Source organism: Botryllus schlosseri, chromosome 2, assembly GCF_051294905.1.
Source record: "Botryllus schlosseri isolate E-star chromosome 2, Bs_hap1, whole genome shotgun sequence".
Classification (NCBI taxonomy): domain Eukaryota; kingdom Metazoa; phylum Chordata; class Ascidiacea; order Stolidobranchia; family Styelidae; genus Botryllus; species Botryllus schlosseri.
Window position 1 is genome coordinate 11268340 of NC_137237.1, and position 22692 is coordinate 11291031.

At 40.9% G+C, this 22692-nt stretch overlaps 1 protein-coding gene and 1 pseudogene across 2 annotated transcripts; both read left to right on the top strand.

The window, feature by feature from the left end:
* The first annotated feature begins 13 nt into the window (after positions 1 to 13).
* Positions 14 to 15184, top strand: LOC145433504 (uncharacterized; annotated as a pseudogene). Its single transcript, XR_013913119.1, has 10 exons — positions 14 to 203; positions 5287 to 6293; positions 6365 to 6419; positions 7526 to 7633; positions 8205 to 8276; positions 8342 to 8474; positions 8540 to 8641; positions 8704 to 8832; positions 14477 to 14621; positions 14686 to 15184. The product of XR_013913119.1 is annotated as an uncharacterized LOC145433504 (transcript).
* Positions 15185 to 17281: 2097 nt separating this feature from the next.
* Positions 17282 to 21234, top strand: LOC145433505 (caspase-7-like). The gene has a single exon (XM_080310622.1). It carries the CDS (start codon positions 17992 to 17994, stop codon positions 19534 to 19536), a length of 1545 nt encoding a protein of 514 aa, XP_080166748.1. The 5' UTR covers positions 17282 to 17991; the 3' UTR covers positions 19537 to 21234.
* The last annotated feature ends 1458 nt before the right edge of the window (positions 21235 to 22692 follow it).

A 22692-nucleotide genomic window follows, 5' to 3' on the forward strand; every position in this document is an offset into this window, starting at 1 on the left:
CCTTGGGTACCCAATGCATTCGCAACAGCAATACTATCCACAGCAACAGGGAGCAAACTATAGAGGCAGTTACAGCTCCATATCTAGCCCATATGGCAGTCCGTACGGTGCTAATCCTTATGTAGCAAATCCATACGGTAATAGGATGCCGACAATGCAATATGGAGGTTACGGACAGCAACCTTCTTACGGAGCAAGTACTGGTGAGTGACAGATTAATGTGCATTGTGCAGTGCAATCATACCGTAGGCCCCGATATGGGTATTTCGGGAACCAGATGCTAAACTGCCAAAAATAACAGTTGGAATATGAAAGAAATAAGGCTTTTTGAAAAAGTAGATATTTTTAATAAATTTCAATAAGAATTCGAAGGAGTTTGTATGAAAATAAGCGACAACAGAAATATATAAAGCAAAAATACTCGAACATGGGGTCCGTGAACCGTATGGGGGTCCGCGGACTATCATGGCTAGGAGATTGTTTGTATTTTGTAATGTATAATCTACTAACCGATAATGTTTATATTTTGCAAATAAAATTTCATCCGTACAAACTCAACGAAATTTGTTATCTTGAAATTTCATAGCAGTTCAATAACCGTAAACTGCAGTGGTCTTAAACTCTTTCGAACGCGACCAAAATCTGAGTTTTAATGGCATCTCGCTACCCAAGCCTGACACATCAAAAATAATACATTTTTAATATTTGTGTGCTACGTTTTTACGCGCAGGCACCAGTTGTACGGAACGAAGCTGACGCACGCGATTTCAAACTGAGGTTCATTATTTTTATCTGGGGGTCGCATTTGTATATGTACTACTGCCTACTCAGTTTGTCGCCAGAAGGAACGCCTCTACTGGCTTTACCTATACACTCTTGGAATATTTCATTAATGTTTGTTTTGTATCGTTACTATACTACCGTATCTTGCCCGTCTACTAGTTGTTTGTTTTGTTAGTATTACGTCATACAAACAAAATAGTTCCTACATTTCGAATTTGATTCACGCTATCACTGACGTTCGCTACTGATGAGAGTCAGTCGAAAAGTTTTTAGCGAATAAATTAACAATATGAAGTTATTGTTTCGCGTTATTCTGAAGTTCTGGACCTCAAATGGCTTGTTCTACTCAGATTGCAAGGCTGGGACTATTCGTTGTATACCATTTCCACGACCGGATATAATATCGAAGGTTTCGGCCAACCAGCAACGGTCAATTTTGTCGTGTTTTCATGTGTTCTGTTCCGGCGAGGAAGGGGTCGGCCTGGTATAATATCAGCGTTGGCCTATCATATACCTATGCAGTGCACCCGCTCGTTACACGCCCCTACACACTAAAGCATCCCAACGGTTTCCGACGGTGTTTTCCGGAGAAAACAATACCGGACAAATCTTATCACGAATTCAAACCAATTTGTGTAATACAAAAGTCGGCACATCATCATGATCAACAGATCAAGCCATATTATTATATTATTATTGCAGGGGTCGGTAAACTTTCGTAAGCAGCGTGCCAAAATGTCAAAAAAAATGTTAAAAAAAATGTAAAAATATTACCAACTGGCGTGTCAAACATTATTAATTTTGTCGTATTTAGCGTTCCAAGCAAGGAATCCCACCAAACGCGTATCTGAAGCTGACAACGGCATCAGTTAGGCTACGCCATTGATTCTTACAGGATTGGTCGCGAAGAGAATGATTTTGGTCTCTACCGCACTACACTAATGTACGTAATATTTGTACCATTTAATTTTAGTAGCGTAATGATCGATCTTCTGCGGTTGATTTGGTCGATGCCAAATCCACTGTGCTGTGTGCTCGGTACCAGCCACTAAGTGACGGGCCCATCACAGATGTTACGATGATATAGCCTGATGATGAAAAATGTTTAAATCATGTTTTTTATTGTTTTTTGTTTTTCAAGGTCATGACGTCACACATATTCAATTGTGACGTCACATTGGATTGATATTCACAATTGAAAATATAGCTCCTTTGACGAAATAGGCTTCCAACCCCTGTCATATACGGACCAAAAAATCTACGTCATTCCGTATAACTGATCTATATCTACGACTATTTCGAGGGTTCCGCCCATCCCATATCTCATACGTCGGCTATATTGGGTGGTAATCGTCGTCCGTAGGCTCATACAACATACAACATGTTTTTGGAAAGTATTCACACAATTATGACATAATCATACAACTTAAAAACACTTTTTTTAAAAAGGACTTTGTTTAAAACACTGTTTAAAACAGGGACGGGCAACATACGGCCTGCGGACAGTTTTCCGTCATACATGATGTGACCCGCAGCCCCAGTCTTCCGAGATTCCCCACTACTTGCTCAGTACGTCAAATTTTAGTGACTGTTCTGTTCGTATGCGTGTATCCGCAGAGTGCGAGAGTGGAGCTTACGCCTAAGTTCGTCGAAGCGAGAAGACTTGCATTAATTATCGGCATTAACGATGTACTCAACCCTAATGTCGTTTGTGGTAATCATGGTGTTTGTCGACTACAATGATCATTTGCCCCAAGCTGATATATCTTATTTCTGAATCCGTAACAGCCGACTTGTAGCACGGCACACTTCTAGGCTTTCGTAAGACACCGCTTATGCCAGGAGTCGCCAACTCAAAACGGGTTGACGACGACGACGCTTATCGAACGCCTTGAAATCTTAATTAAGGATTGCACCGTCTGTTCAACTGTTCATTGATCGGCTGGAAGCAGACATGACGGCGCCTGTATGCCGATGCTATTCTCAAATCCACGTGGTTTCGTCATTATCGGCGAGAAATGGCTTTGAAATGACATTGCTGTCGTTAAAGTACATTCATACGATTTATTCCTTGTATACGTGTTACGTGGATCAATGGGCGAATAATGTATCGATTCAGCAATCCGGCCCGCCAATTACTTAATTTTCCTATATCTGGCCCGCCGACTGGAGAAGTTGCCCGCCCCTGGTTTAAAACAACAAAACAAATTGAAAACGGTCGTCACTTTCAATCGACTCGCGAATAAACCGCTCGAACTTCCTTTTAAGCCAGAGGACTCAAACACGCGGCCCGCGAGATCGTTTTGCGTGGCCCGCGTCGTCATTATGGATTTTGAAGTAATCGACAATATTTAACTGCTACATATATATTTTTGTAGCTTGGAGAACTTACATTCGCTTTGAAACCACTCCGAAATCATGAAACTACTCATCAAATTTGACTAGCACATTCTTTTCTAAAGTTACCATGCGGAGGTGATCGGCTTTCACGTCATATATTACCTGTTTATGATGGTAAAACATGATGATTCGTGGTTGAAATTTGTGATTTGGACTTGAGCGCGACCTTTTGTAAAATGACTCGAACTCGGAGTGAATGGGTGATAAAATAAAAATGACTCGACTTTAGACAAACTTTACAATCAGAGAATGACTTGTGACTCGGAACGTAGTGATTTCGTACGACCACAAACGCAACAAACTATCATAATGTTATATGGATTAATAATGTATCAAAAGGTCGTAGCTTGCGATGCGTATGACAATGGCAATCGTTGGCATTCTGTTGCCCCCTTGACGAATATTAGTTAGTTACATCCTGCGCCATCTTGGGTCTGTTAATCCATGTTATTAGCGTCAATTAAAGATGGCGAGTGCGGTAGTGGTACGCTTCACCGTTGTAACAATATTGGATTCCTCGGCGATTGGACTGTAGTGTTTTATTACTATGGCACATTAATCATTATATTCAAGTTGTTATTGAACTGTCCCGATAGTCAAAGGTAAATCTAACTACGATGCATGCACGTCACGATGCATTTGTACACTAGCAAAGTGTAACAAATTGTTTTGACAAACTATGCCACTATGCCAGGGACAACAGAAAATTTGTCCAAATATTTAAAAATGTGATTTTCTTTCGTACCAGGCGTGAATTCACAATAGTAAATCACATTTCCACGATGCTTGTGAAATGACAGTCTGCAAGGTCCAGTCGAATAAGGCCTGCTTGGAAATACATTAAATACCCCTGTTATTGGTGCTGCGGCCCGCGAAGCCATAAAATAATAGGAAATTGGCCCGCGAGCATATTAGAGTTTGAGACCACTGGTTCAAGCGTCATTTATGCCCATTTCCAGTCGAATCTGCCCATTATCCTAGCTGTAAAAGCTGTATAGGAGGACGAATTGCCAAAAATGAGGACATTTAGGCGTCCTCGGAGGACATTTTCAAAAACCTGAAAAAGGAGGACAAATCCTCCAAAAGAAGAACGTTTGGTAACCCTAAAATTACACGATTCCAACATTTTTAGTTATAATCTGTTGTGTGCGTCAAATCATTTGATGTGCCATGAAAAATCATCTCGCGTAACACAAATGGCACGCGTGCCGGCCGCCGGGGTTGTCAGGCTTATTGGCTATAATAGCCTACCCTAGTGAGTAGTGACCTCCGACATGCAGAAACAATCCACAGGATATCGCGACAAGCGCGACGAAATTTTTTCTTGCACTTAATTTAACAAATATTTGATAGATATTTAAAGACTGCTCAGATGCCGTCGCGACCAAAAATCATACCTTTCGCGACCCCTGTTTCGGTGGCTACCGCTACCCTCTACCTACAACGAACAAAATGAATTGCAGTAACTGATTGAAAATGCGTGTCCGTAATGATGGTATTTACTACTATCTTGAAGCCTCGTGCCATTTGAACCGTTACTACGAAATTATGATGGTTGTTGAAAGAAAGCAGAAAGTCAACTTTGCGTCATTTACCCGCGTGTCGTAGGCTCATGTGCTGGTTCGGTGTGCGCCTGCTTCTACAAGCCGCTTTCGAACCAGACTTTAGATTACGTAATAATTGTGCTCAAATTCACAACGGCTGATGCGAAATACAGTTATTGTAAAAGCCACGATTAGTGGTGCGTTATAAATCAAACAAATTCTTACCAATGCGTCGCAACGACAATACTTAGGTATCCACTGTACTTGAATTTCCTATTAAGTTTATTTGAATTGCTCCACGTCTGAATAAGCAACAAATATGCACGATTTTCATCCGCACCATATTTATCAACCGCACTGCAAGTTTTTTCGTCCGCACCAGTGCGTACCATTCGACAGGCTGAAAAGCACTGGACTAAGGTATTGTCAGCAATTAAATGATATCGCATGCACGACGATTTCAAGGTGATCGTATATTATTTTTTCAAGGTCCCCATTCATAACTGTTGTGAGCACTTGTTCGGAAAGCGATGACAGCTCACATTTGTCATGTCCACAGGTTATCAGAACGCGTACGGTGGTGGAACGATTGGCTCTCCGTATCGCAATCCTAATGAAATGTTCACGTCGTACGTACACCCGCAAGACAGCGGAAGCAGTCGAGGGATGGGTGGGCAAGGAATGTCGAATCCGTACTACGGCTCGAGTACCTACGGTCAAGGATACGCAGGAACGTCTGATTCTAGTTCTGGATACTACGGATCAGATTACGGAAGCATGTCGAATTACGGCCAGCCATCAGCCAGTCCGTCGTCAAACTCATTATCGAGTTTTGGTGGATACGGCCAAGATCAGGGATCGTCCGTTTCCTCATACGGCTACGGTCAAGGCCAGGGACCTTCGGGTTCCTCATATGGATACGGTCAAGGCCAGGGATCGTCTGGTTCCTCATACGGCTACGGCCAAGACCAGGGATCGTCTGGTTCCCCATACGGTTACAATCAAGGCCAACGGTCATCAGGTTCCTCATACGACTATGGTCGAGGCCAGGAAGCGTCTGGTTCCTCGTATGGCTTTGGTCAAGGCCAGGGATCGTCTGGTTCCACATACGGATACGGTAGAGACGACCACCAAGCACAGGTTGCCGGTTATGGTAACGGGGGGAGTGATTCGTCATATCAGAGTCCGGGAGTTTCAAACAATCCATATTCTAATACCGGGGCTACGACCGGACAGGCGGAGCGCTATGGAGGGTCCCGTGCTTCTTCAATGCAAATCTCAGCTTCGCGTAGCCAAGGCTCACATTACCGTGATCAAACTGGATCCAGGCCTACCAGCAGTACTCAGTCTCAGGCACGTCCTTCTTCCTCCCGGTTTGTCAGCGCTGATGCGAGCTCACAGCAACATTCAACTACATACGCACGTCATTACGCCGGTAGTCAAGGCGATTCGTCACGAAGTAGCAGTTCTTCCTTCAATCCCCAACACGAGCAGAGATCCTCGCATCAGTCATCGTCAACGACCGTCTCTCGAACGACGGCAATATTTCAAAATCCGAGTGACGAGGTATGTCTTGTGACGTTATAGCATCTTGGCGTGTATGAATTAGGTCGCCTGTTATTCCAACCCGTTTACAGAGTGGTAGCCGGACACGGACGCATCAAAGACCGCAAGCAGGTCGGGTTTCGACAGGTAGGCTATAGTTCAAGAGTTTCAATGACAGAGGATGGTCAGAAACGAAGTACTTACACTTTTTCAGAATAATCAAGTAGTTGTTTTTTGCCTACTTGCACAACTTACTGAAGCGGTTATGTTTGCAGACTACTTCCACTTTTTCTAGAACCGTTTGAGACAAAACTATATACGTTTTACTATTTGGATTTTAAAGAGTAGAAAGTAACTTTGGATTAAACGAACCGCAAAAAATAGCATCATATCATGGTAACTGAATAATTTCTATATATATTTGCGGTGCCATACTGTCATTAGTCATTAAGCGGCAGTCACGAGCATATATTTTTTGAGATCCGATGCTGCCATCTCCGATTAACTATAAACTACTAACAAAGACCCCTCGGCCTAATTATCTTTTTAACACTACTTGCTTGAGTACTTCCAGATCTAACATTTTCCATGTCCACTAGAAGTACTTTTGATATGTTCTGGGAATTTCTACTTCTACTTGTAATTGAGTAGAAATTTACGGCGTTACTTTTACTTGAGTAGCCACGCTGACCATTTTGATGACCTTTGGTCGTTGATGATACTACAATACAAGTAGAAGTAATCCTGTAAATCGCTGCTGAGTTACAAGTCGAAGTAGCGTTTTTCAAGACGGAGAAATAGAAAACGAAAAGTATGAAAATTCAGTATGTTCAAATTGTAGCTTGAAGAAGTAGTTTGGGACGAGGTGTCGCAGACTTTTGCTTGTCAATCGCCGGTATACAAGAAGATTTTTCGCTTCTAACGCAGAGTAACCTGAACAATAGGAAAGATTATATTCTCTCACGTTGATACAGCTAGAGGCTACAGTGCATCGTCAGGTTGTTACACCAATTTCATGCTTAAAATAGGGTCTTTCCATACACTACTTCAAAGGAAGTTGTTTTGCTTATATAACTGCTATAGAAGTATAAACTAAAGCATGTAAAGTAGGAAATCATAAGTCAGTTGAGGGAGTATAGCACAGATAGACACAGCCTATTTCCGTACTCCAAACAAATATAGAACTTCGTTACTGACCAGTTGACCACCCTAGAAATCACCTGCATCTTATTCAATGACTTTCCCTCGCTCAGGTGATAGCCAGCGAAATTCGTCACGTTTTAATGCGTTCTCGCGACCAAGCATTCAGGATAACCAGGACGGAACATTTTTAGTGAACAGTCGGGGTGGTTATGGCGGCGGTAAGTCTGATATGTATACTGCCCTATTATCTGTTTTGTGGTAGGATACGGGGAGTATAAAACGATGAAGCACAGGAAATATGAATGTTGAGAGATGACCATGGACTATATTCTTGAACAACTCCGTTTTTGCATTATCCTTTAAATATACCCATTTTGAATATTTGTTTGATTCTACTTTTTGCTTCTCCTTCAACAGATTCCGAAGTCATACTACATATCTACACGCTTTTTACTATAGCATATGGTCGTTTTGTCAAGTAGTAAATATTTTTGGACAACCGGTACGGTAAGGTATTAAAGGTTTTGAAAGCTTCCTTGCATCAGAGATTATGTACCACGCGTAATCAAATTCCTTCAAATAATTTTCGTCAGTAATTTTCAGACCTTTACTTCATACATTTATTTAGACAGTTTTGCGGCCGCTTCAGATTCACAACTCATGCTAGTCACTCACTATAGTTTTACAACATCTGTAATATAGAATGCCAGTAGAAAATTACCTCAACATTAGGCTTATTTCCGTAGCCTTTGACAAGGCCTTTACCGAAGTTGATATAATTCGTTACAGAGCGTCAAGAAAATAATGACCTTTCACCTGTTGCAAAAGATGCCTTATCAGAGTGCCAGGGGGAAGACGACGGTATAATTTCTAGCACGGATTGGCTTGAGATTGTGTAATGTCGCTTTTTATATGCATTTACCCAGGTTTGCCAGATTTATGGTTGGACCCGAGCGATATAAAGCCCAAAAGCGTGTTCATAAATGTCGCCAGTAAATCGGAGATCCATTGCGCTGTACAAGAGGAATGCATATCAAATTTACTTCCCCGAGTTACTCGGTTTGTAAAGATATTGTTCGTAAGTGGGGAATCTCTACCTGTCATAGTAAAATGTTAATTCACAGGAGACGGCTACTTCGATTTCCCACTAAAATACATAACATTGGAACCGCGCCCTTTGTACCAGATCTTCCGCCGCAAAATTGGACCTATCATACTTGTCATAAGTAGGAAAATAATGTCGTTACCGGAACTCGATTGTACCCAACTTTTCAATCCTACCGTACAGGCATTATCACAGCATGCAGGAATTCGCCCATTTCTACCTGTACAACGAGGACGGAACGCTTGCAGGAGAGGGTCACAAAGTTAGCTTTTGTCTGCAAGACAGTGGCTGCAAAAATCCATGCAAACCGAAGTGAGTTATACTTCGTCCATAGCAGTGACTGGCAATGTGTGGGCCTCGCCTAAAAGTGGGCCTCGAACACGTTTTGAGCGGCCGAAGTTTGATTTCAAAAAGTAGGCTTCATCTGCTGCGGAGAAGATTCGACATTTTTGCCGATATTATCTTATATAATATAGCTCTAATTTTGACGTGGTCTCAAACTAGACTTTGAAGGTTTGAAATCATATTGGCAGCAGCCATTTTTCTTGAAAAGTCATCACATTCGAACTGCAGTTAAAATATTTTCACGTAAGGTACCAGAAATCGGTCTCAGACATCGCGGTGACGCGTCGTTGCTCGCTTCAGAAAAATTTTTTGCACCTATTTCTTTGCTGAAGCAGTTTCTCTCTACTTTGTCGAGGCCGAGAATTAATTTTAGATAGTTGTCACTGGGCGTACTATAAGTTATCATAGGCCCCGATTGTCAGCCAAAAAGCAGGAGTCATCAACTCGCGGGCCGTATGTAGCGTTGCCCTCCAGGACATGTGCTGGACGAAAATAGGTTATGGAAACGGTGTAGTGGGTGACGCAAAAGTATCGTATAGAACCTTTGCCTTTCGATATTGCTATATTTAGGCCGGCGGTGCCTATCAACTTGAAAAATTGTCCAATATTGAGTTGGGTCCCCTGACCTAAAGAAACCGTATCTTATATGGTACCACGCCGCGGTTTAGGTACGCTAATCAGGCGTACGGTATTGGCGCTCAACAGACGACGTAACAACTGCGCGCGACCGAAAAAGGGTTGGTAATTGGCATACGGTACCAGTATCTACCTTCATACTCAAATATGCCTGGCTGAACTTCGTAGTTTGAGCGCCAGTATCACACGACATACGTGGACTTGCCGTAATTAAACCGCCGTATAATCTGCTTGTATTTTGATTTACATGTAGAGCAGGGGTTTCAAACATCCGGCCCGCGGTTCGCATCCGTCCCGCCATACGGTTTCATCCGGCCCGAGAGGCAATTATGAAAATAATGGAAAAATTATATATTATCCAGCTCATTTCTAACAGAAGTTGAGATTTTTGGTAATAAATAGTTTGTCAAGAGAGCAAATGTCGCACAAGTTCATTAGTCACATTATAACCATCTGACGAGTGTTGAGTTCTCACTCAAGTAGCCATCAGGTTTAAATCAGTGACAATGACACTACATTCGGAGATGAGAAGGCGAAAAAGTTCACACTTAGTTCAGAGTTTTATGAAAATAATGAACCAAATAGTAGTTATTCGCAGAGGCGAAAACGCTAATGCAAAACCGTTGTATGTAAAATTGTAAAATACATGAAGAATTTAATAGATTCACGAAGAATATAATTGGAATATTTTAGTCGCACTGCTGTATACCTTACTTAGATACAAAAAGGCTCTGGCAGGTCTCCAGAGAAACTAGAATGTTTAATTGGCGATATAAAAATAATGAACAAAATTCCAACGTCTGCATTTCCAAGCTATTTTATTCCTTATGAGTAGGGTGATTTTTTTTTGAGATGTCAAAAAAAGTCAAAATTAGGTCAAAATTGTTGCGTTAGGTCAAAAAATGTCAAAATTGTTTACAAAGTTAAAACTATTTTGCAACCTGCATTTCGTTTCTATCGTAGATTTTGCACTGTCGGTGAACTTATCATTTGACATTTTACAGCTTGTAGCCTACTTTATAGGCCTACCGTTGTAGACATCCCACTGTCTGCTCATCGTGAATCATTAACATTCAAATGAAACAAATAGGTTGACATGGTGTTATGCTCAACGTACCGCAATATCCCAACTGAAGCGAGACTGCGTGGGCATTGCAGGGTTCATATCAAGAAGTGCATGATGAATAATTGTGATGTAGACAATATAGCCAGAACTAAGCAACACGGTGTGTCACCAGCAGTGTAAGCACAACTACAGTGTTGTCAGCCAACAACTGCTGCAGTTTAACGTTCTTTCTCCATTCTTGGCAAGCTACTTAGTAAGGACAGACACTTTCTACACGATCATGTAGGAAAGTATCTTTCGTTGTACTACAATTTTTTTTAATTATTTTTACCATAATTCGTAATGTACCTACTGGAATTCATCATAGGGCCAGATTTCGTTAAAACGACGTTTTTTCATGTAAAATTTTGTCTCTTTTTTAGGTAAAAAAGTTTATTTCAGGCCAAGCTACTTTGTAAGGACAGCCAGTTCCGACCAGAAATGACGATAAGTAGTACAATTCTAACATTATGTGGGAAAACACCAAATTTGCTTACGTCAGGTCAAATTTGGTCAAAATTTAGATTTTTAAGCTCAAAATATGTCAAAATTTAGAGTTTCTAGGTCAAAATCTTCGGTTTTATAGGTCAAAAAATCGCCTTACCCATCAATCTTCAGTAAGGCGATTTTTTGTTACCTAAAAACGGAAGATTAAAAAATAATTTTTTGCTCTCATGTTGGAACTTTCTGTCTTTACGAAGTAGTTTGGCCTGAAAAAGCTTTGACTTAGAAGCTGACAAATTTTTTCATGAAAAAACTTTATTTTAACGAAATCTGGACATAGGAAGGATTCCAGTAGTTACATCATGCATTCTGGTAGAAATAATAAAAATTTCACCGACGGAGCAAACATATACGATACAAACGAAATGCAGGTTGCAAAAAATTTTTGACTTTGTAAACAATTTTGACATTTTTTTGACCTAACGCTACAATTTTGACTTTTTCTTGACATGTCGAAAAGAAATATTGCCCTAGTCATCACTAATATACATGGCCAACATCGAATCACGACTAAAAGAAGGGCAGTATAGAACTATTCCAACTTGTATCGGCTTTAGAGCCACTGATTTAGTGGTGTATAACTATATTCAATCAGCCAATCATTGTATTTTTGCAAATTTAATTGTTTGCGAATAACGGTGTTGCTTGAATACGGTCTTGTGATATGATGTATTATACTATTATGGATAGCTCGTTAATAATAAATTCCAGTGAACTACAAAGGTATGGATTTGTAGCATATTGGAATCATTTGACTGGTCCGGCCCGCGAGCCATCAAAACTTTAGAATCCGGCCTGCGGCCCAAGCTGAGTTTGACACCCATGATGTAGAGTAGAGTATAGGTAGATGTAGACTTGGACAATTAGACATGCTCGACGACTGTCGAATTGCCGGCGACATACTGATCCAAATAATCCACAGTCGTGGTCCGTCGTACTTGTCATTCGTGCTGATTCTGCCAAATATATCGTATTTTACATATGGCAATTGGACGACGAGGGGCGAGGACGCGCGGTCGCACGTACTTACGCGATATATATTACGAAGTGAAGTGAAAATTGAGATTTGCGGGGCAATGACCGCAACTGTCTAGCATGTTTTCAAAGACGCATGTCTGAACCAGACTTGGACAACTAGATAATTCTAGTTGTCTAATTTCATTAAATTAGAGCGAATTGCAAGTAATCTAATTCTAATCTAATTTGTGAAATGACCCTATGCTCTAATTTTTAGTTCTAATCTAATTTATTGTTTTCCTGGAAATGCCCCTTTGTCCGAGGCATTTTGCAGGGAGTTGACAAGAATACCCCTCTCGCGTAGGAAAATCCAGTGACAAGCCGCCATCGCCTTACTTGTACCGTGCACGTGCACTCGTGCAGTCATAGAAGTTATTGTGACGAATAACAGCCTGATAGCATAGGAGCTTGTAGTCTGCGAACAACATTCTAGTTTTTAAAACTTACGTTAGTACAACGTCGTTCTGACTAACATGAGCGGTGCTCATGGTTACCGCAAAAAAGTAATATTTTATTAAAGTAGTACAATACAACAAGAAATATCATGATCATAAACGAAATTTTATTTTGAACTGTATGAGCTGCGCACGATACCCGACAACGCTTTCGATATTGGGGCTAGCCAGATATGTTACTGGCTGAAAGACTATCTCATTCTTAAAGATTGATCTTGTGGGGACGTCCTATACCAGTGGTCGGGAACCTATGGCTCGCGAGCCATATATGGCTCTTTTGGGTATAAGATATGGCTCTTTGCCAAATATATATTTTTGAACTGAATTGATCAATATTGCAGCGACTTGTTGGTAAATTTTCATCACGACCAGAATAATTATTCTCGTGGCAGTATAAACAAACACGTCTTTAAGAGATAAAGACAATGCCGTCTTCAGGTTTAGGGGCTCGGACCCCCTCTTTTCAAAATCATCAAATTTAAGTTACTGTCGCGAATTCTATGTACCCGACTCGAAATCTTTAATTGAGTGATACGCTGATTAATCAAATAGCATAGCATACATAGCGACGCCCATTCAAAACGCAGTTTTAAAATACTCATTGTCTTCCTGATCTATGGCGCGGAATGAACTGTTGTGGATGTGACATTCACAATTACAAAATCGAATTACAAACAACGCCATAGCTATTCACGTTCTTGATAAAATGTAGGCGTGTAGCGCAACGTTAAGTTACCACCGAATACTTTGAGAATTGAGAAGTCGATAAGTATTAAGATTTTCCGAATCAGTGTGACAGTCGCATTCGATTAATATCATCAGTTTTAACAAATTCTGAGCTACTTACGATGGGTTGTGTTATCAATGGTGAGGCTTGGCCCGTCAGTGCCTTACCCTTCGTTTCGAGCTTTATTTTCGAGCAATAAATACCAGTTTTTACAGAGAAAATATGGCGCACACGAGGAATCCCATGTAGTGACTTCGAATTAGTGCTATAATGACGTCACGAATTTTCAATTGTGACGTAACAGTTGAATGGCATGTATGGCTCTTTGGGAGTTGATATGGAAACAATAGGGCCAATATGGCTCTTCGGACAAAAAAGGTTCCCGACCACTGTCCTATACCGTTTTCTAATCGTCTCTGTCTTGGCAGTGTCTGGGCCAGCCATTGCACGTCAAGGCAATATGCTTATTGAATCAGCTGACTCTCCATCGATGGAATGCTGTTGCTATCGCAGAAGCCGTTTCAGCTAGTGTGGAATAGTGTCGTTGGGCACAGGCGAATAGCTTATTTTGAAACAACAACAATAATTTGAAACTGAAATCAATTTTAGCATTTCAGAATGCTTTATTTCGCGTTTTTCCAAAATATCAAATCAGATCGCCGGCCGCGATTGCGCTGACCCCTGGTATAGTAAAAACGAGCCAAGCTTTATGGGAATACCTTGTGATTTGACATGAACTGATTTTTGCTGTATTCATTTCCCGTTCACAATTTCAATCAATTTCCATGTTTTTGCGAATTTAGTAATTCTAATTCTAATCTAATTTTTTTTTAATGTTTAGGTCCAATTCTATTTCTAATCTAATTTGGAAAAAACTGTGTAGCTCTAATTCTAATTCTAATCTAATTTGGAAAAAACTGTAACTCTATTTCTAATTCTAATCTAATTCAGAAAAACTGGAAATTTTCTAGCTGTCCAAGTCTGATCTGAACTTGCTACTCAGTTGCCAGACCATTCTGACTGTGTATGACGTCATAGTGAGTGGTACGACAATCGGAATCGAATCTCGTAATGGCTCGATTTCGCTCAACCGTATTCATTGCATGTCGTCACCCGTCAGGCATGGCTCGTTATAATTTCCAAATCAAGAGATTAAAAATCGTTTAGGTACAATTGCACCGCCGTTGAAGGCAACGATCGAGGTACGCAAGGAATTTCCCCTGGCTGCTACGACGATTACATGGCGTCCCTTGATTGTCAGTGGATTGACATCACAGGAATACCAACAACGAACGCGGTTTTTACTCTCAAGGTTAGTGGTATCAAGTTTTACTGTGAGGCTCAGCTCGGGTTAATAGACGCGCTTCACATTCCAGATAATAGTAAATCCAGCAATTGACGGGGAACGCGCCGTGGACGAGCTTTCGTACATGAATAACGCCGTGTCATGCAGGATATCAATAAAGGGCGGTAGTTCGGTGAAACTCGATAGATGCAAACAAGTCTGAAACTTCTTCAATTTCATGAAATTTCGATGAACTATAAATACAGTGTACATACCTTGGTTTTGTTGTTCTATAAGCTGCATTTGCGCATATTGTACGAAGCAACGATCGTCATTCACGGCTTTTCTATTTCATAGGATAAATGTAATATGATTTATTTCCTAAGTCGCATGCGATGGTGATCCATTCGAAGTCAATGACGTCACTCGAAAAAAGAACTGATCTTCGCCTGAATATTTGTGATAGCGATTTGATTTCTGAAATTATTTTGTTGTTATCCAGCTCGATTAAATCTTCGATTTCGTGAATAGTGCGGTTACCATATTTTGAGATCCGAAAATAAAGACACTTTTTACAAGTTACAATATAACTAATAGCGGTCGAGAAAATGGGTTATTTGCGGGTAAGGTTGACTAAAAACAGGTCATTTTTCCAAATCGACTCCAGAGAGACCCACTCCCATGTCAAAACGGCTGGCTTTGGCTTTTTTTAGTCGTCCGTGTACAATCGCGCAGCTTTGAAATATATAAAGGAGGACGAATTGCCAAGAAGGAGGACATTTGGTCGCCACCGGAGGACATTTTCGATTTCTTCGAAAAGGAGGACGTATGGCAACCCTAATGCATCATAGTATCGTCAGCACCAGGGCTCTATCACTCAAGGGAGGCGACGGGCTAACTTATCAATTGAGTAGACGGCGCGGGCAGCCTGACTTTAGTCATAAAATTGAGTAACCTATTGCAATTTAGGAACGATACGCGTAGTAGGCCTATACTGCGCCAATGTACCTTATTTCTCTTCAATCCTATTGCACCGCGGTATATGCAAAAATATACACGACACGGGGCCTGCGATAAGTATCGTAGGCCCTGCACGACACAATTATTAATTTCACGTCATGCTCGCGAATACTACTGGACTCATGTCCCCTATACGCAGAGGTGGTCAGTAACGAAGTACTTCTACTTTTTCAAAGTACTCAAGTAGCTTTCCGCTACTCGCGTGCTTACTCAAGTAGATCTAATTCCCCGCTACTTATACCTCGTAATATTGTGTGATCGACTTACTTACCTTTCGCTATTTTCAATTTGTCAAGCAGAAGTAGTTTTATCCACGAATCAGGATGATAGCCTGAAGAATTTTGGGGCTGTTTTCACGGCGTATAAACATTTAATTTTAATAAATATTGAGTAAAGCCCAGAATTTTCGTCGTGCTTCGCGCACAGTGACCAATATGATTTCACGAAAGTATCGGCGAATATAATTTAGGTCGCGGGTTGCGTGGTTCCGTCCACACCGCATTGTTGCCCATATGAAATATTTCATCACAGTATATATGGCCCATGATAACGTTTGATACTGATGTGTCGCAATCTAGCATTTACTTATCTAGCAGTCCATGGCGTGTCGTAATCTGGAAAAGTGGAGTCTGACTTTTTTTTAGCTTTAGAGCTGTTTCAGCATACCACCTTTGAAACTTTCTGGACGTAATACATGAAATATATTTTCCGCTTTTAGAAGTAGTATTGATATTTCTCTTTCAAGTCCCAGTATCATACTTTGAGTTCTAATTTGTTTCAGTTCTTCTATCTGGAGAACATCCATGTTAAATTATAAAAGCATTAAGCGTAAAAATGCCTTCAATTTCCGGAAATAAAGCTACACATGGCATTTTTACGACCCACCGTATTTTTTTATTAACGTTTATTAATCGCGCAAAATGTTTACACCGTATCCATTGCAACTTCTCCGTATTGCTCTTTGACTAAACTACTGCTGGCCTTGTAATGTGGGGGAGGGCCCCGTACCATGCTATTTCCAGACGAATAGAATACCATTTCCATATCAATACTATCATTTTCATCCGATGATGTGGTCGAATGCTTATGCTGTCGGAAATTGGATGCCTCCTGGTATGCATCAATATGAATGAAGCTCTGCTCCTTTCTCATAGCTCAATTTGCAGTTTGACAGTCCATGCGAACGATGAATTACGATCGTTTTCACTACTTACTTACTTGAGTACATTTAAAGTCAGTCAATTCTACTTCAAGTAGTTTTCGGTTGCTTATGAAATATGTACTTCTACTCGTACTTGAGTAGATTTTTTCGTCACTACTTTTACTTCTACTTGAGTAGCTTTCTTGACTACTTTGACCACCTCTGCCCCTACGACGTCAGTATATTTTCAAAATCATTCCAGCTTTTCGAAATGAAAAATTTGTCGACCGAGATGACACGTAACGATGCTCTCTGCACCCTCTCGTAGGATGCCAACTACGAAGAAATCTAGTTGGAGCTATGTAGGCATGATACATATTACATATGCAAAAGTGAGTCACTGCTTGTCTGCCAAGCGTGGGCTTGTAATGTATAGTGAGCGTGTATTGATTCACGTTCCGCGTCAGGAGTAATAAAGACGAAAAATCTGCACTCCTTCTATCACTAAGCAAGTCACGTGATATGGCATCATAGCGAACACGACTGTACTTCCGCCTATTCATATGCGATCAAGACATCTTCGATACGGGATGCTAGATAGCAGTGATAGATCATTTATGACTGGAAAGGACGCTTCGGCCTCTATTCTTCAATTGTTGCTATTGTGTTTGTTGTTCTAGGTTTGCAGAATTTTCAATATATGAAATGACATTTAGGTATCGACGAAAAAATACTAATACTACTGGCAATATTTTATTTATGGTAGCAAAGGTTGGCTACGCATTTCAACTATCCACGCCAGTCATACTGTTATGACGTAATATATGATGATACTTGAATATAGTCGATTCGGAATCGAATATGTCAGATTCAATTTTGCCCAGCTCTAAAAAGTGAAAAACGACTTACGATTTCTACTACGATGTCAGTCATAGTACAGACTTCGTTTCAACACGCGCGCTGAAAATGTTGTGGAACATGAACATGCAAGAAGCAAGGAACCTGCATTCCACAGGTAAACTGTGAATACTCTGCGGATAATTCATATTTCAACGATTATATTTTGCTTCCGTTGATCACTGCTGTGGACACAGACATAGAGTACCAGAAAATTTCTTGAAAGCTCAGAGTACGAGCTAAAACACTTCTCTATCCACACAGATGTGTAACTAGTAATTTATCTATAGATGTTTCGCCGGTGACTTTGTTGCAGTATGCCATAAACCGTGCTTTGTGATGACTAATACAAATGCAGAAACGTTGAATACTGAAGCTTGTGGCTTGGAGCCAATTTTCGGCTCCCTCTTAGAAGCTTATTATGACGTCATTGGTCATATTCCGAGCAAGCGATGGAAGGAATTCGCACGTATTGGGCTAGGCGTTCGTGAGCAAGACATGAATGATATTGCGGAAGATTATTCTTTCGATATTAGGGAGCAGAAATTTCAAGTGTGTCTTAAGTGGGGTGAACTACAAGGCGTCAATGATAAAGATGCTTGTGCAGCAGAGTCGAAAGAAGTAAATGCCGCAAAGATATTCTTATATCGGATTATGAATCATTTTATGTGGCCTGACAAATGTCCGAAACCCGATAGAATACACACAATGCACAAGCGAGACAGACAGAGTTATTGCGATCGCGTCGGGAATGTAGTTTTATCCAACAGTACGAAAGCCACACGTGGCTTTCTACCATGCTATCAGCAGAAAAGTCTGATGAAGCAGGTCGTTATATTCAACAACTCATTCACACACTCCCATAAGCTCAGGCCTCGCCTGGGATCAAAAGTTGATGTCGCAAACATGAAGAATTTGTGGAATGAGCTTGGATGTCAGGTTGCCATCCACGAAGATTTCACCGCAATAGACATGATGACGAAACTCAAACAATACGCCAGTGACTGGTGTCAGTTGGCTTTCTGTGCGGTAATTGTGATGTCACACGGTGATGAGGATGACGCCATTTACGGCGAAAGCTTCGAAACGGTCAATTTTGTCCGTGCACGTAACGTCACGGATACGTTTAGTACAACGAACGCGCCGCGTCTCGCTGGAATTCCGAAACTATTTTTCTTTCAATGTTCCCGCGGGGGCAAAGCGGGCGGACCGCGTTTTCGCCATCCACCGCGGAATCAGACTAATCGCGATGCTGTCGTTGGCTGCGCTGGGAATGGAATTCGAACCTTCACCATGGAAGCTCCGGTCAAACCACACTTTGACAAAACCGGCCACGCTCCACCGCTCTCAGATATGTTAGTGTGCTACTCCACAGCTCCTGGGTATTCCTCGTTTCGCGACCCAAACAACGGTAGCTGGTTCATCAACGCCATAACGAATGTGTTTATGAAACATGCCAAAAGCGAACACGTGGTCGAACTGATGATGAAGGTCTGCTCAGAGATGATGGACAAATCAGCCTCGGGTGATGAGATCTTGGAAGGCCAAACATGCGTTCCTTCATTTGAATGTACATTGACAAAACTTCTTTACCTTGATCCCGCCAATGCTCTTAGTAGACATCACGAGGAAGCTGAAAAACTAGCCAAAGGCGTCCAAACAGAGCATTCTGATGATGCGATTATGCTGAGGAAGGTACTCATGGAAATAGCTTCAAATGATAGAAATGATGAACGAAAGAAGATGACCACTCGCTCGTTCAATACTGGCGATGTTCTATTTACCGAATTTTCATGTCGAAGATTTTTAGAAACGATATTACTATCATTGGGAATGATTATAGCCTGGACTTACACTCCACACTTACACGATTCAATCAATTGAACAGCACTTAGGAAGGGATTCTAGAGTCGACCTCTGTCGGACTTGGACTCGCAACCAGTTGATATTACAGCGATCCAACGTATCACTAAGCTATCTCTCCAGGCATGGTACTAGAGATGCTAGGGTGCCGCGAAATGTTTTTCCCATTCAGAGGGTGCCGCGGGGTCAAGAAGGTTGCTAACCACTGCCCTAACATATAGGCCTACTTTCTACTTATAAAGTATTAATCAGGCTCTGTGATTAAATCCTCCAGCTACCTGTAACCAGAGGTGGTCAGTAACGAAGTACTTCTACTTTTTGGAAGTACTCAAGTAGTTTCCCTCTACTTCTGGTACGTACTCAAGTAGATCTGATTTTCGCTACTTCTACTTCGTAATATTTTGTTATCTACTTACTTACTTTTCGCTATTTTCAGTTTGTCAAGTAGAAGTAGTTTAATCCCCCAATACGAAAGATAGCCTGAGGAATTTCGGGGCTGTTTTCACGGAGTTCCAACATCTAATATTCATAAAAGTCAAGTAAAGCCCAGAAATTTTTATGCGCTTCGCGCATAGTAGTGACGGAGTGACAAATATGTTTTCACGAAAGTATCAATGAATATAATTTAGGTACCGGATTGCTTTGTTCCGCTCACACCGTATTGTCGCCCATGTCAAATATTTCATCACAGTAAATATGGCCCACCGTTTCGCAATCTAGCAATTTCCTATCATATTATAATCTAGCAGCCCATAGCTAATCTGGAAAATCCGACTTTTTTGAACGTTACATCTGTTTTAGCCGATCACCTTCGAAGCTTTATGGACAAAAGACATGAAATATATTTTCCGCTTTTTAGAAGTGGTATTTGTATTTCACTTTCAACTGCGAGTATCATACTTTGAGTTTTAATTACTTTCAGTTCTTTTTTTTCTGCTGAACAGACATGTTGAAGCATAAAAGCAAGTGTAGTAATGCCTCTATTTTCCGAATATAAAGCTACACTAAATATATATTTTACGATCCACAATAATAATAACAAAACTACTTACTAATACTTGAGTAGATTTAAAGTCAATCAATTCTACTTCTACTTCAAGTAGTTTTAGCCTTTTAGGTGGCTTATGGCAAAAGTACTTCTACTCGTACTTGGGTAGATTTTTTCGTCGCTACTTCTACTTCTACTTGAGTAGCTTTCTGGACTATTTGGACCACCTCTGGACTTCGAAATGTTTATAAAAATCCATTTTCTCCTGTGATATATATGACCATTTTTCCATAATAACTTAAAGATAAGCTGCTAGATATAAATGACCAGGCTTGACGTTATATGTTCATTAAGAAAATTTGTTGGCATATTTTTGCGATCATATTTGTTGCTTGTGTCGTCAGAAGCGTTACGTGTTATTATCACATTAGCCACAACCTACATTTGGGGAAATGGATTTTTGGCATTCGTTAATATCCTATCGAAGGCGCGGATTTTCAAGACACGACCCCGTATTTCAAGCAACACTATTGCAGAATTCGCTTTGAAGTAATAGAATTCAACTCAATTTCTATATGGATAGTATGATCTTATTTTCAAGAAAAGTCATTTTGTTTCTGTTTATCACCAAGCCTATAGTGATCATCTATCATTGGTTTATTAGCAATTTTTATCAGTTCAATACACCACAAAATGCGATACAATGAAAAGATAGGAAGGTGTCGAATCGACTTGGAGTAGTCTATGGAATCAGACACACACCTTGGCCTAGGCGATGTAAAGAGGAGGCATGCACACAGAATGAAAAGTAAATAAGATAGTATAGAAAAAGGCAAGCAGCGAGCAATGGGGTGGCATGTCATGGAAGGCGAGATCGATAGGTCAGTCGTGGTCCGGTAATCTTGAGGATGGACTAATATTCACTAAGTAGTAATTGCTTGTATTTCGACTTGAATGTGGACATGCTCGTCGACTGTCGGATGGCCGGCGGGGTATTGTCCCACACATCAGGTCCGGCATATTTGATAGAGCGATGATCTTTTCGGTCGATCATATGATATTTTGACGACGTGGACGAGCGTGTGTTGTACTTGTGCCCTTTTGATTCCGAGGTAAAAAAGTCATTGAAATGTTCGGGGCAACGACCGCAGAGGAACTGCTACATAAACTTGGCGATTTCTAGTTTCCGCATATCTTCTATGTTTAGGACACCGAATCTCATCAGTAGCGGCTTGTTGGATGGACAACCAGGGCCCTGTGGGGCCCTAGTTATGATACGGAGTACCTCGTGTTGTAGTTTTTGCAGTGGCTCGAGTGCAGTTTTACTGGCAGCCCCATTTGCACAAGAACGATGACGATTTCACGATAATTGAGCTAAATTTGATCTAAAACTTTGTGGGGGTCCGCGGGATCCTTGACGGTCCGAAAGGGGTCCGCGAAGACAAAAAGGTTGAGAACCACTCAGAGCTGTGGAGTCGGAGTCGGTGGAGTCGGAGTCGGGGTTTGGCTAATTTTCGCTTTATGGAGTCGGAGTCGGAGTCTTTATCATGTGAACAAATTCTTTATCATGTAAACAATTTCTTTTCAAATATATCTTTTAAATTACTTATAATAACTATAATAGGATGTTATTAGTAACGAAACAGATCAGGGGTGGCCAGACCGTGCCCCGTAAGCCAAATGGGACCCGCGAGAAGGTTTTGTGTGGCCTGAGAGGAAATTCTCAAAATTATATATACCATCAGGTAAAATTGCACGCCCAACCAAAATTTGATTAACCTAACCGCGAAATTTGATGATTACTAAAACATTGACGCATTGGCATAACCAGGGGCCACTCACATTCAGCGCAGATCTTCATATATGACCATAAAGTAGAATATTCCGTAGCATATTTATTTGACTTGAAATTTTTCTTAGCACTTCGCCTGATTTATTGTCACATTTTTTGCATTTTGTATTGGAAACCTTCCTAGAAATTATAAATACGCGAAATTAACAGAATTGAGTCCAACTATACCCATTAGGAGATAACGTGTCGTCCAACGTGGGACTTCGGTTGTGCGCTCGAAGCGAGATCGTCGGCGATGAAACATTTGCGCAAAACGACATGGCCATGCATGCTCACCGAAACCGTCGATATTGCTCTGTCTAAAACGCCAAATAATCCTGTACTAGCCAAATTAGCC

Bases quoted from the DNA above. Each gene is read 5' to 3' on its own strand.
- LOC145433505 (XM_080310622.1), top strand. From the start codon at position 17,992: ATGACTAATACAAATGCAGAAACGTTGAATACTGAAGCTTGTGGCTTG.